We start from the raw sequence: 12949 nt of genomic DNA on the forward strand, positions 1-12949 counted from the left end.
GGCACTGCACAGCACGGGCACTGCACAGCACGGGCACTGCACAGCACGGGCACTGCACGGCACGGCACCAGCACGGTGCGGCTTCCCTCGCGGCGGAGCGGCATCTGCGGTTCGCCCCCACGCGCCGCCCGCTGGCACCCGCGCTTCGCACCCCTCGCGCTCCTGGCTGAAAGCTACCGGCTGTGTGCAATAACGCACCGCTGCTGCTGAAAACCAGCCGGCTGCGCTTGTAGCCCGACGCCTCTAACGGCACTGTGCAGATGTAGAAAAGTTTCATAAACGCCTGCAGCACCGCGTTGAGGCAGCAGCGCTGCGGCCGCGCCGAACCGTCCCGCATCGCTCCGCTGCTACAGCAGGCTGGACAGGCGCTGCGAAGGATGCCGCGGTGCTGTGCCTGGCACAGAACCACAGAATGGCCCGGGTTGGAAGCGACCCCGAGGAGCATCAAGTCCCAACCCCCCCGGCCCCCCCACATGCAGGGCCACCAACCTCCCCATTTCACAGCAGCCCAGGCTGCCCAGGGCCCCATCCAACCTGGCCCTGAACACCTCCAGGGATGGACGGGGCATCACAGCCTCTCTGGGCAGCTGTTCCAGCACCTTACTACAAAGCAGCCATGCAAACAGCTCAGACATTGCTTCCTCTGAAAGCCCTTCCAAAGTCAGGGAAGGTGTGCAATCTATCTTGAAGTAGTAGAAAAAAGATGACTTGTATTTAACCAGCACTATGGTTCTAAGGTTTTTCCCACTGCCTAGTAACCACAAGCTGAGGACACAGAGCACACGCTGCCCTTCCTGCACTGCAGTAACACAGCTCTCAGTGGCTGTCAGGACGTGTCTGTGTTGGACAGAAAGCACTCAGCACGCAGTCGACTCACAGCTTTTATTTACACTCGTCTACAGATTCATTTTGCCTTACATTTTATCTAAGCCAAACGAAACCATAATTTTCTTTTGTCTGTAGGCCACCACTCGCTAAATGTAAAAACTCTCATCCGGGTAAGTACAGCAACAATTGGAATACAGAGCACAGGTCAAAGAACCGAAGGTAACACATAGCGGCTATCAGATCTGCTCTTTACACTGCAGTAGTTGGACTTGGAAGGCGCCAGAGGCACAGTTATGAGACTAACCTGCTCTTGTGTAACCTACACACACTCAGCACGAAAATCAGATGGAAAGAAAGCATTGAAGAAGAAACTGCAGGTCGTTTTTTTTTCCCTGCTAAAAGATTAACAGAAATATTTCTACACCAAAACAATTTTGCTTACAGAACAGTCTGAAAGAAGTGTCTTGGAAAGGAAAACAATGTAGTTTTTTGTTTTGCTCCATTTGTTTTGGTGAGTTCATCTGAAAAATCAGCTGTGGACTACGGGTTTGAAATTGTACAGCGGAGATAACTGCAGAGAATTGCTGTCTGTTTGCTTACAAAGACTTTTCCTCAACATACTTACCTTGTGATGGCACCGAAGACACTTAAATCTTTCTTAACCAAACGGAGCTCAAGAGAGACCAAGTTTCAGTGTGATATTACTAGCAAAATAAGTTCTGTAAAGCATTTTAAGCCATAAATTGTACGTTTGGGGAAAAAAAAAAAGAATGATGAAGAACACATTTGTGATGCTAGGACTTTCTACGGTTTATTTTGGTTTTTAAACATAAATAAAATTCAGATACCTGGAAAATTTGTCTGCCGAAAATGAATTTTACAGATGGGCTGCAGAAACTTCCCTTCATTCCAAGAAGCCATTTCCATCACTTCTCCACCTCAAGAGTAGCTCCCAAGCGATCCTTCCCAAAGAAAGGACTGCAAAGCCCAGGATCCTCCACGTGAAAACACTTAACCCAGCACCGACTGCAGAAAGTGCACTTTCCACAGCCACAGGACGGGCAGCTACAAGGCTGGAGCAATGGAGAGGGCAGTGCCCACATCTCAGACATCCCTACACGCTCTCTGCAGGACCATACTGTGGGCTCCAGACTTAGCAGCATTTCTGCTCTGGGCGTAGTTAAAGAGAGAGAAGGAGGCAAGCATCTACACTACAGCACAGAAAAATAAAGACCCAGGAACTCACGACTTTGATCCAGTGAGCAACAACAGCCCTACAGCTACACTAATCTTTGTGGTCCCACAAGAGCTACGTGAAACAAGCTCCCGAGGTGCAGAAAGCTCGTGGGCTCCTCCACATCCTCAGGTGCTTTTTTTGCCATTGCCACGTGAAGAGCAGGGTGGTGTATGAGCGCATCCAACCCGTGTCTGCTCATACGTAGGAAAGCCAGGAGCTGAGTAACTTAGTCTTTCAAAAATAAAAACAAACAAACCAAAAAATCCCCTCTTACTCAAAGAAACAAAACAAAAAACCCTCGCACCTCCTCTGAGGGGTTTATGGCTTAAAATGCTATCTCACTTTTTGTTTCATGAATGAACAAAGCTGCAGTTTTCCAGAAAGCAAGGACAGACATGCACCTCTACGAGCAGATTTAGCACTTCTGACCAAGTAAGACACCAACTTCTTAAAAATGTCTCATGCACTGACTGGAAATTTTTTCTTTTTCTTTTTTTTTTTTTTTTTTCCCCTACATGTGAGCTTTAAGACATTATTTCTTTTTAGAACTTGTACGGGAACCAGAATGGGAAGATCCAGATGATGATCTGCGGCGTCTGCAAGATATAAAGGGAGAAAGCATGCAAACAAATAAGTTGAAATCAATTTTAGCATCCACTTAGAGTAGTCTGCATCCTATAATAGCTGGAAGCCAAGTATATCTGATAGGGGCCTTATGAGAATATAAAAAACTTCAGACCACTTTAAGATAACAAATGCGGATTTCTAGAATTAAATTCACATTAGGTTTAATACTGAAAATAGAACGTAACTTCTAAATGCAGTATTCGCTTATGAAAACAAATTAATAATGCACATATTAATTAACAGCTTTGCACACTGCAAGAACGGTGACCCAAGTGTTTCTATGGAACATGCTCCTAGCAGGAGGGAGCTTCATTGGAGGAGGAAAAAAACAAACAAAACCCAAAACAAATAAAGAGGTTTTAATAGGAACAAAACGGGGGAGGTGAGAAAACTACTGCTAGCATCAGAATTCAATTGCTTCCTAGCGAACCTCTGTCCTTCGAGGAGAAAAAAAACAAACATAATCACACGTTTCAATACAGCCATTCTTATTCTACATAAACCCAAACCTTTCGGGTGACCGTGATCTCGATCGTCTTTTTTTGCGATCACCAGATGAAGAAGATCTAGAGCGACTCCGCTTCTTGCTCCTCTCGGGGGACGAGGACGAACGAGAGCTGGAGTAAGATCTTTTCCTTGGGGTTGAAGACCCCCTGTAGGACCTGGAGCTGGATCTTTATCGATTAAGAAATAAATGAGATTTAATCCTGGGATCATAGAGAAAGAGCCAAGAAAGAACAAAACGAGACAGTTCTTGTCAGCACTCCTACTCTACCAGGTACGTGTTCTAGCAGAGGACCGAGGATCCTTTAATACTTACTCTTGAGTTAACTGACAGTACAGACTGCAATAGAAGCTCTCTCTATACATTTTGCTAAATTGAGTTTCCAGATATGCAGGCCACCAATGGTTTGGAAACCTCTCTCCAGCCTTCACCAGTGCTAGGTGACTGGACAAAAAGCATTGGACACTGGGACAGCAGGGCGCCATGTGAAGACCCCCCCGTAGTTAAGTTCACAAAGCAAAAGAGCTCAGAAACTACAGCTGTAATACCAATTTAACAATGTTTCACTTCATAGTAAGGGATACTTTGTGCTGAAACTTCAAGTGCAATGTATTCCTCATCTTACTAGAACAGGAAAAACCCCTGGAGGGGTATTTACAAGTGCCAAAATAAATCTGGGCAGATTGCAAGACCTTCTGAAACTGAAACAATAATAACAGAAATATCACAGGATGGCTTGGGTTGGAAGGGACCTCAAAGATCATGAAGCTCCAACCCCCTGCTGCAGGCAGGGCCACCAACCTCCCCATTTCACAGCAGCCCAGGCTGCCCAGGGCCCCATCCAACCTGGCCTTGAACACCTCCAGGGATGGACGGGGCATCACAGCCTCTCTGGGCAGCTGTTCCAGCACCTCACCACTCTCATAGCAAAGAACTTCCCCCTGATATCCAACCTCAATCTGCCCTCCTTTAACTTAAAGCCATTTCCCTTTGCTGTTATCTACCCTTTCAAAGAGCTGATACAGTATCTTAGAATATCAGTTCATGTGGCATTTCTTAAAAAAAACAAACAAACAAAGACATCCAGCTTCACTAACAAGAACTTAAAAATCTCATCATGTAAAAAAATAGATAAATGCACCTCTGGAAAGTGTAACAGCACTGGGAAGTCCTACACCAGTCCAGAATGATGTGAGAGCACCTAACAAGGCTTTTTTTTTTTCAGTGAGCTGAATAAAACGTTTTCAAAGAAAACCACAGCGCACACTGCTGGTAAAGTGCTCCCAGGGTTCTCACTGTCAATAATTAAGCAGGCCTACCCCAAGCAAGCTACTACACGGGGCCCTCAGCAGATGTGTGCAGCACAGGGCAATAACCTGCTCAGCTGAGAAGCCCTTCAGCACCTGCTGCAGCCACACGTGGCTTTTTTGCTTCCTAGCAGCACGGCTGCCATCTCTGAACCTCACGTGGGCACCACAGAACGTTACTGCCACCACAGAGCAGTGGCACCATTTAGGACATGTCTTCTCAGCTCCAGCTGTCTTTCCTTATTTTAGGGTTTTAAGAGTCTCCACCATTTACTGCACATGAGTTTTAAACAGTCCCCACACACTGTGAAGGTGGTGGCAGCGCTATCTAGTGGAAATTACATTATCTCTAAACACAGAAATAGCAAAGCACACTTTCTGCTGTTCTTCCACAACAAGTAGCCGAAGTGGAAGCAGCAAAAAGTGCTGAAGCAAGAGAACGTGCCCTCAGATTCTTCTTATTCCAAAGTGCAGATGCGTGGCGTCCACTCGTCTAGCTTAGATCAGAATTAAACTCTTCCAACAAAACCTCACATCTCAAGAAATACATCGGTAGTGGCAGCACTCTTGTGCAGAGACCCCAGGAATTCTGATTTCCAGGATAAAAATGAGTTCATGCTTTTGACCGGAATAATTTTACGGTGCAATAAACAAGTGGTTCTTCCGCCCTTTTTTCCTCTCTGCAGGAGAGGGTGCTACCTCATTCACCTTGATTTCGACCCACGAGATCTAGAGTGTTCTCTGGAACTGGAACGAGATCTTGATCTGGAACTGGAAGAACTTCTTGAGTGGGACCTGAAACAACATGGAAGATTTTTTCCAGTATTTGCCTTGCACTCAGCAGAACTGCTGCTGTACACAGCAGAGACAATGATGCGTCAAGACAACTGGATCAGATTCATGAGATGCTGACAGCTTGCCCCTGCCTCCCAATATCTGCAGGCTGTATTTGCCAAGAGCACCTTTAACGTGCTCACACAGTGCATTCAGTAACTCACAGCCCAGCTTTTCATTACGTTTCCTGCAGCAAGGCACAGGAATTACACAGGGTTGCAGCTCTTTTGCAGAATGAGTCAAGCAACTGCACAACCATGATTTCACGACATCAGCGCCTCAGGTTTTAATTTGTGCCTTAGCTGGAAACCATTTTCTGTGAGAAGCAAATGAGGTAAGAGTACTAGGACTCAAACTGCCTAACTCTGCTCTCACAGGCAGTTTGTAAACAGTTCTCAGTTTTTGCACTAATTTCTCTATGATTTAAAAACTCAGCAGTATTTTATTCTGGGCTGAAATGCAGACAGGGCTGATGCTACTTGTAACTGCTCAGATAGCTTCTCAAGTTTGCCACGTTGATGGAGTTTCTTTGAAGCACAAATAACAAGAGAGATGCAAAAATGGCAGCCCGCTTGCAGCCACAGTTGTGAAAAGAAGGCTTTGCAATCAAATCCTTATCATCTTTTCAGACAGAAGACACATGCTGTCCATCTCCCACTTTGTACTGTTACCATGTCTTTTTCATTTTGCTTTGCCAAACAAAAGCACCACGAAAATTTCCTTTTAAACTACTGAAAATATACATTTCAACCTTAAAACAACCATAAGAAGAAAACCTACCAACCCACTGCCAATAAATTATTGGTAACTACAAGCGTTGATCGACTGCTAACAAATTTAATTAAGTGAAACTACTTTTTACCTCACTGCTAACATTTGCAAATTATGAAGATCACAGCCAGATGGAACACTTCTGCCTCCTTTGATCTTCCCACCTAAACCAAAGGACTGCACTTGAGTGCAGCCCACACCAGCAGCATAATGCAACTTCCCTACATAAGGGCAATGCAGCCACTTCCTCAAAGAAGTGATGGGAACTTCCTACACAGCTCACTTCGTTTACCAAAATAGCTGACAGGCATTCAGCTCAGTCAGTGTTACTCAAAGTGCTGCTCCTTGCAGCCATATGGCAATTAGTCAAGAAGGCATTTGAGGGAGCCAGGAGGCTGAGAACAGGTTTTTCTTTTTTCCACAAAAACATTTCTCATAGAAGAGGCAGCACGAAAAAAAAAGCATGATAACAGCAGGGAGAAGGACAAAACAGAGAGAATGGCTCATATCTGGTTAGTGTGAGGGGATGAAGAACTCGGGCAGTGATCAGAGTGGTTAGAACAGAGAGGTGCAGTTACAAAGCTACAAAGATTAGAAGAAACTTGAACTTCATGTATAAAATGTTTATATATGGTTCTATGAGTTGGCAGCAATTCCAGGTTTCCAACCTATCAGTATTATCGTTGTATTAATTACAAGGCAGCTGAGATTGATCACAATGTGATTACCAAACATTCACTGAATTGTTTGTACGTTATTAAATTTAAATAATAAAGTGAGCTCCTAAATCTACCCAGCAGACACTGGTTCATGACTGCACCATCAACATCACAGAACTGCAGAATGGCTCAGGTTGGATGCAACCTTTCAAGATGCTGCAGTCCAACCTCCTGCTGGGGCAGAGCCACCTTCCAGCACAGCAGGCTGCCCAGAGCCCATCCATCCCAGCACTGACTGCCTCCAGGGATGGGGCATCCGCAGCTTCTTTGGGAAACCTGCTCTACTGCCTTGCCAGCTGCATCATAAAAAGAAATAAAATCCTCCTCATAAATCTTTAGTATTATTCTGACTGCACTACCACTGTATTGAAAGTTCAAGTTTCTTGTTTTTATTTCCAGGATAGCTTCTATTCTGTCCATCTACGGAATCTGTCTGGACTGCATCACTGCCCCCTTCTGCCTCCTTTAACAATCTCACTCTTCTATTTCTCTGTTCAAAAACTCAGCATCATCAGAAAAAGCACATTCATTGAATCGCTTATGGCTAACGAGTCTAAAATAAACTGGAAGATAAGCTTTTTTTCAGTCATTTATTTGAAGATTTCAATTGAAATATTAACTTCACTTAAGCAAGCAGCAAGACATACAGGGCCTTCCTACTGAGAAACCACGGAAGGCCAGAACAGAACATCATCTACCTGTGCAAATTCTGTACATAAAATTGTCAACATTATTAAACTAAAACTGTAAGGCAATTAAGAAAATAAGTAAATAAAGAAGTTAGATACTGACATTTTGCCTGGCGTTACCCTTGACCTGTACCCGTTTACCTGGACCTAGACCTTGAGCTTGAGTGAGAGGATGAGCGTGATGAAGATCGTGAGTGGGAAGATCGAGACTTGGACCGGCTGCGCCTATTGGGTTTCTTTTTCTTATTAGTGTCCTCTTCTTCACTGGCATCAAGATTATATTTTGAGAGGTCAGCATCGTCTTCATCCTCATCCTGGAAAATGCCGACACAAAACTCAGTTCCTTTATTTGATGATGTTCCACTTTATAGCTAAACCTGAGGTAATTCTGACAGCCTCCAAGTTCAGGAACATTCCCTTTGTAAGGCTGCCAGACTGAAAAGCTCCAATTGAAACCTCAAACTCTTGAATGCTGATCTCAGACAAACTTCAGTGCTTTTTCTCGTTTAAAGAAAATTACCCATCCTCGATTGCAGCCATCAGAACAGCACAGATCTCACATGCAGATACTTCCCGGAAGCTGCAGGCGTTGTTCTGATAGCTGCTCCTCTACACAACCTTATGATTGTGTATAAATATCAAATATCAACCAAACGTCACCCACTACTAAACTACTCCACAGTAACCAAACAAAAAAACCAATCCACAAAATGAAACACAGTACCTCATCCAATTTGTATTTGGAAAGATCTCCATCCTCATCCTCCTCATCTTCCCCCTCAGATTCCTTATCTTCTACTTCCTTCAGGATAGACGCCGGCCCAACTGGTTTTCCTCTGTACTTTTTCTTTTTGCGACCAAACTAAGAAATTGCATTGCATTAGTATGTGATTTATGGAAAGTCATTCCCAGTGCCACCTCCTTCCTCAGATTTCTTTGAGAAAATAAATATGCATCGATTTAAATAAGGTATTGTTCAAATTGAGGGAGATGCACAAGGAAATGTCAGTTAGGAGACTTCTCAGGGAGATGTTTGTCAGATAAAATTACTGCTTTCAGACAAAATCATTGGGAACCCAAATTTAATAAAAGAATATTGTTGCATTTATGTCTATGGAGTATATTTACATAACAATGTTAAACACGTCTGAAAACATGCCTTCTCTTGAAACCAATTAAGCACACTGAAAAACACAGCTCGCAACAGTTTAATTTGAAGTTTTCAGCCCTCAAAATATAATACAGATGCATTTACTTTCAGCTCAAAGCTTTTGCACTTGAGCATCTGACAGAGCTGCACCACGAGGTGTTACTCATTAGCACTTTTCCCCATCAGGGAACTAAACATAACAAATAGAGGAATCCCAAACACAGGTCACACAATACGTCTCTCCCAAGCAATACATGATCTCATCTTACCTCATCATACTCCCCATCTGATTCTTCACGTTCTATATATTCAACATTCTCTCGTTCATTAAATCCTCCTCCATACCCTTTAAAAAGTGGTAAAATAAAACAATCTTTTGGGATGTACCAAATTCATCTACATTAAGCACAAACTTTACAACAAGCTTTCAGTTTCTAGAAGTCTTCAGTGGCAACACAAATTCGCGCCACAAGAATGTAGTAGGAGCTCAAGAAGATCACAGGTTATCCCTACACGTTCATTAAAAATAGCCCCTCAGCTACCTAATTGAGAGAAGTGATTAGAACACAAATGACACAGACAACAGAGCAGCCACTTCAGGGAAGTGGTCGGTGGACATGGCAGGGAAGGCAGCGCTCCATAACTGCTCCCCAGCTGCTGTTTCTGAAGCCCCTCTGCCACGTCCAGCCCCCACATGCACCAAACCCCCACTGTGGCTCCTGGGCACAGCAGTCTGCTCCTATATTGCAACTGTTGTGTGGCATTAAATCGTACAGACCCTCAGGAGGCAAACACAAACAAGACCGTGCTGTAGTTGAATTAAATGGCACAGGTGCCAAGAACCTTTTTGTTCTTCATAATGTGAGCAGAGAACTCAAACTGATTTGGATGCCAGCTAACTCTGTAACTTCCCACAGCTGCGTGCAGCGTGCTGTGCCCCACGTGCAGCTGCAAATTTACTCTGAAGGACACCTGAACTTGTAAGGAGTTCAGAAATACTCCCTTTCTTCTTGAATAATAAGCTGTGCTCTTCTCTGCCTGCTTTCTATTTCTTAAATGAATCCGTGTTATGCCCACACTGTAAGGATGTCCGTTGTTCTAGTTACGGCTGGGCTGTGCTGTTAGAGCAGAAGGAACCTAAAATGCATCACTGACCAAATCTTCACTAAGAAATGGGCACTGTATATACTAGGGTTCATGGAGATGAAGAAAACGTAGCATTGCTCCTTCCAAGCTTCTCAATATAAAAATCAAATATTGTGGCTTAAGCCAAACGTGATGATTTTCCAAATTCAACCACCACATGCTTTACTTTCTGTGTACCGAAAGTGTAAGAAGTGCAAGATCTACTCACAGAAAAAAATCAGTTCTACTGTGGGGAAAAAAAATCAGATCATCCTGAATTATAAAATGAAGTCTCTTGCAACAACTGCAGTATTTTAAGGCCATACACAACTCACCTGTCCGCTCCTCCAACTTAGCATACTTCGGAGTATTACACATATTACATTCTGACCTTCTGGCCCAGTTCACATTACCACATCTTCAGAGGGGGGAAACAAAAAAAAAGTATAAATAAGAAACAATTTATTTCAAATTTCATAGTTTAAGTGTCAAGGTGACACTAAGAAGTTGCAAAAGTGACAAGCTGCAGCAGTAGTTTGCAGTCACTAACATGGCATAATTAAGACCAAGGCAGATGGCCACCAAGACACCAAGGAGTCTGTGAGTACACCGACAGCATGAAGATGATGGGATGTGGACCACACTAAGCAAACCAAGGGAAAAGAAATAACAGAAGACTGCCCAAAATGCATTAGCATACAATTAAAGTTATATTTTAGCTGAGATATTTAAACAAAATGATTCTGAAGCAGCTAAAGGCAAAGCAGTTGCAAGCATCCTTTATGGATACGACTGCTAAAGGAACCACTGGTGCTATCAGATTCGCATTCCAGTATGCAAGGAAAAAGAGGAAACAGATACCATTGCCACTAAAAGGAAAAAAAAGGGAAAGAAGGCAAGTGCTCGTGTAGCTACATGGCGAGACACCACAGTCCTGGTTTACCATTCACTGAAAAATGAAATAATACAAATTTCTCATTACTTCTCACTAGTGGCATTCACTGTTCTGGGGAGTTAATGAATGTGATACAAGGAGAATGCTGTTGCTCAGCAAGCCTTGTCATCCTCTGCTGCACAGCTACAGTTTCTGCATTTCCTGTCCTGCTGTATCCCAAAATGCCACTCACATTTACCCTACCCTTAAAACTACCATCAGGATGCTGCTCAATCCCAAAGAGGAGAACAGGTGGTCTGCAGGACCCGGTGCAGCCATGAACACGCAATTGAGAGGATTCCTTCACACACACTGCTGCCCTCAGCACTGAGCAAAGCTGGGCCTGACCTGAGGCAGCTGCTGCCTTCCCTGTTACCCTGCCTGCATGCACAGGATGCGCTGTGAAGAGGTGCCTCCTAAACGCTCAGCTCTCCCAAGGCTGCCATACAGACATGCAGATGTTTGCCTCTCATATTTTCTCACTATCAGAAAGTTGCTGCTGGTACTTTGTTTTACTGAGCAGGTATTTTGTTTGGGTCACAGCACATGCAAGCCAGGAAAAAGCACAGCCAGGTTTCACTGGTGTGAAATACCTGGGTGTTTTAGCACTGTTTTCCCATCAGTATCAACTCTCACAACCATAGAATGGCTTAGGCTAGAAAAGACCTTAAGAGTCACCTCGTTCCAACCCCTTGCCACAAGCAGGGTTGCAAGCCACTACGTCAGGCTGCCCAGGGCCCACCCACAGCCTTGGCACCTCCAGCACTGGAGCACCCACAGCTGTGGGCAGCAGTGCCATGGCCTCACTGCCTCCAAGTAAAGGCCTTCCCCTCACCTCTGACCTACACCTCCCATCTTTTCACTTACAGCCCTTCCCTCGTCCTTCACTACCAGCCTGCATGACTCACTCAGGTTGGAGAAGACCTTAAAGATCATCGAGTCCAACCATGACCACACCACTCTAACAACCCTCCGCTAAATCATGTCCCCCAGCACCACATCCAATTGGCTTTTAAACACATCCAGGGATGGTGACTCAACCACCTCCCTGGGCAGCCCATTGCAGTGCTTAACAACCTTTTCAGTAGAGAAGTTCTTCCTGATATCCAACCTAAATTTACCCTGGTGCAACTTGAGGCCATTTCCCCTCATTCTTTCACCAGTGAGAAGAGACCAGCCCCGCTCTGCTGCAATCACCTTTCAGCTATTGGCAGAGAGCAATCAGGTCTCCTCTCAGCCTCCTCTTCCCCAGATTAAACAGCCCCAGTTCCTTCAGTCTCTCCTCATAGGCCACATTCTCCAAGCCCTTCCCCAGCCTTGTTGCCCTTCTTTGGACCTGCTCCAGCACCTCCATGTCCTTTCTGTACTGAGGTGCCCAAAACTGAACACAGTACTTGAGGTGAGGCCTCACCAGTGCCGAGTACAGGGCAAGATGACTTCCCCAGTCCTACTCACCATTCCTGACCCAAGCCAGGATGCCATTGGCCTTCTTGGCCACCTGGGCACTCTGCTGGCTCACATTCAGCCAACTGTCCATCAGCACACAAAGCTCCCTTTCCATCAGGCAGCTTTCCAGCCACTCCTCCCCAAGCCTGTAGGGCTGCCTGGGGTTGTTGTGACAAAAATGCAGGACCTGACACTTGGCCCTAATGAAACTCTCACAGTTTCCCTTGGGCCATCAATCCATTCTATCCAGATCCCTCTGCAGTGCCTTTCTCCTCTCAGGCAGACCAACACTCCCTCCCAACTTGGTGTCACCTGCTAACTTACTGAGGGTGCACTCAATGCCCTCACCAAGACGGTTAATGAAGGTGTTAAATAGAAGCAGCCCCTATAAGCACCCTTAGATCACATCCCCACAAGCTGGACGCTGCCCTGCAGGCGCTGCCATTCCGCTCCGTACGTTTTGCACTGCCAGTCGTTGGCGCTGAAGAGGCCGCGGCTCTTCTCTGCCAGGGTCTTCCCTATCTCAGTCCCTCCGGCTTTCATCATTTTGGCTTCGGTCGTTTTCTCTGGAAGCAAACACACCGACAGCTCACGTTTACGGCCGATTACAAACTTCCAACGTTTTTCTCTTAGGAAGGAACGGCGCGGGCCAGGCCGAGCTCACCTCTCCCACATCGGTTGCAGCTGGTCCTCCTGGCGAAGTTCACGTTCCCACACCTGCGGCAAGGATACGGACACACGGACACACGGACACACGGACACACGGACACACGGACA

The 12949-nt window shown here is 45.2% G+C and overlaps 1 protein-coding gene across 1 annotated transcript in view; it reads right to left on the reverse strand.

Moving 5' to 3' along the window:
• Positions 1 to 868: 868 nt before the first annotated feature.
• Positions 869 to 12949, reverse strand: part of ZRANB2 (zinc finger RANBP2-type containing 2) — a 12344-nt gene continuing 263 nt past the window's right edge. Inside the window, exons 2-10 of the mRNA XM_042819822.1 lie at positions 12837 to 12889; positions 12630 to 12738; positions 10128 to 10210; positions 8937 to 9013; positions 8242 to 8379; positions 7659 to 7831; positions 5213 to 5299; positions 3202 to 3366; positions 869 to 2661 (exon numbers count right to left, since the gene is read on the reverse strand). Coding sequence (XP_042675756.1) covers positions 2598 to 2661; positions 3202 to 3366; positions 5213 to 5299; positions 7659 to 7831; positions 8242 to 8379; positions 8937 to 9013; positions 10128 to 10210; positions 12630 to 12738; positions 12837 to 12889 — 949 coding nt within the window. The 3' untranslated portion in view covers positions 869 to 2597. The remainder of the gene's footprint in view (positions 2662 to 3201; positions 3367 to 5212; positions 5300 to 7658; positions 7832 to 8241; positions 8380 to 8936; positions 9014 to 10127; positions 10211 to 12629; positions 12739 to 12836; positions 12890 to 12949) is intronic.

This window comes from Centrocercus urophasianus, unplaced genomic scaffold (assembly GCF_019232065.1).
Source record: "Centrocercus urophasianus isolate 14NV4802_14NV808 unplaced genomic scaffold, USGS_Curo_1.0 seq_18, whole genome shotgun sequence".
In the NCBI taxonomy this organism is placed as follows: domain Eukaryota; kingdom Metazoa; phylum Chordata; class Aves; order Galliformes; family Phasianidae; genus Centrocercus; species Centrocercus urophasianus.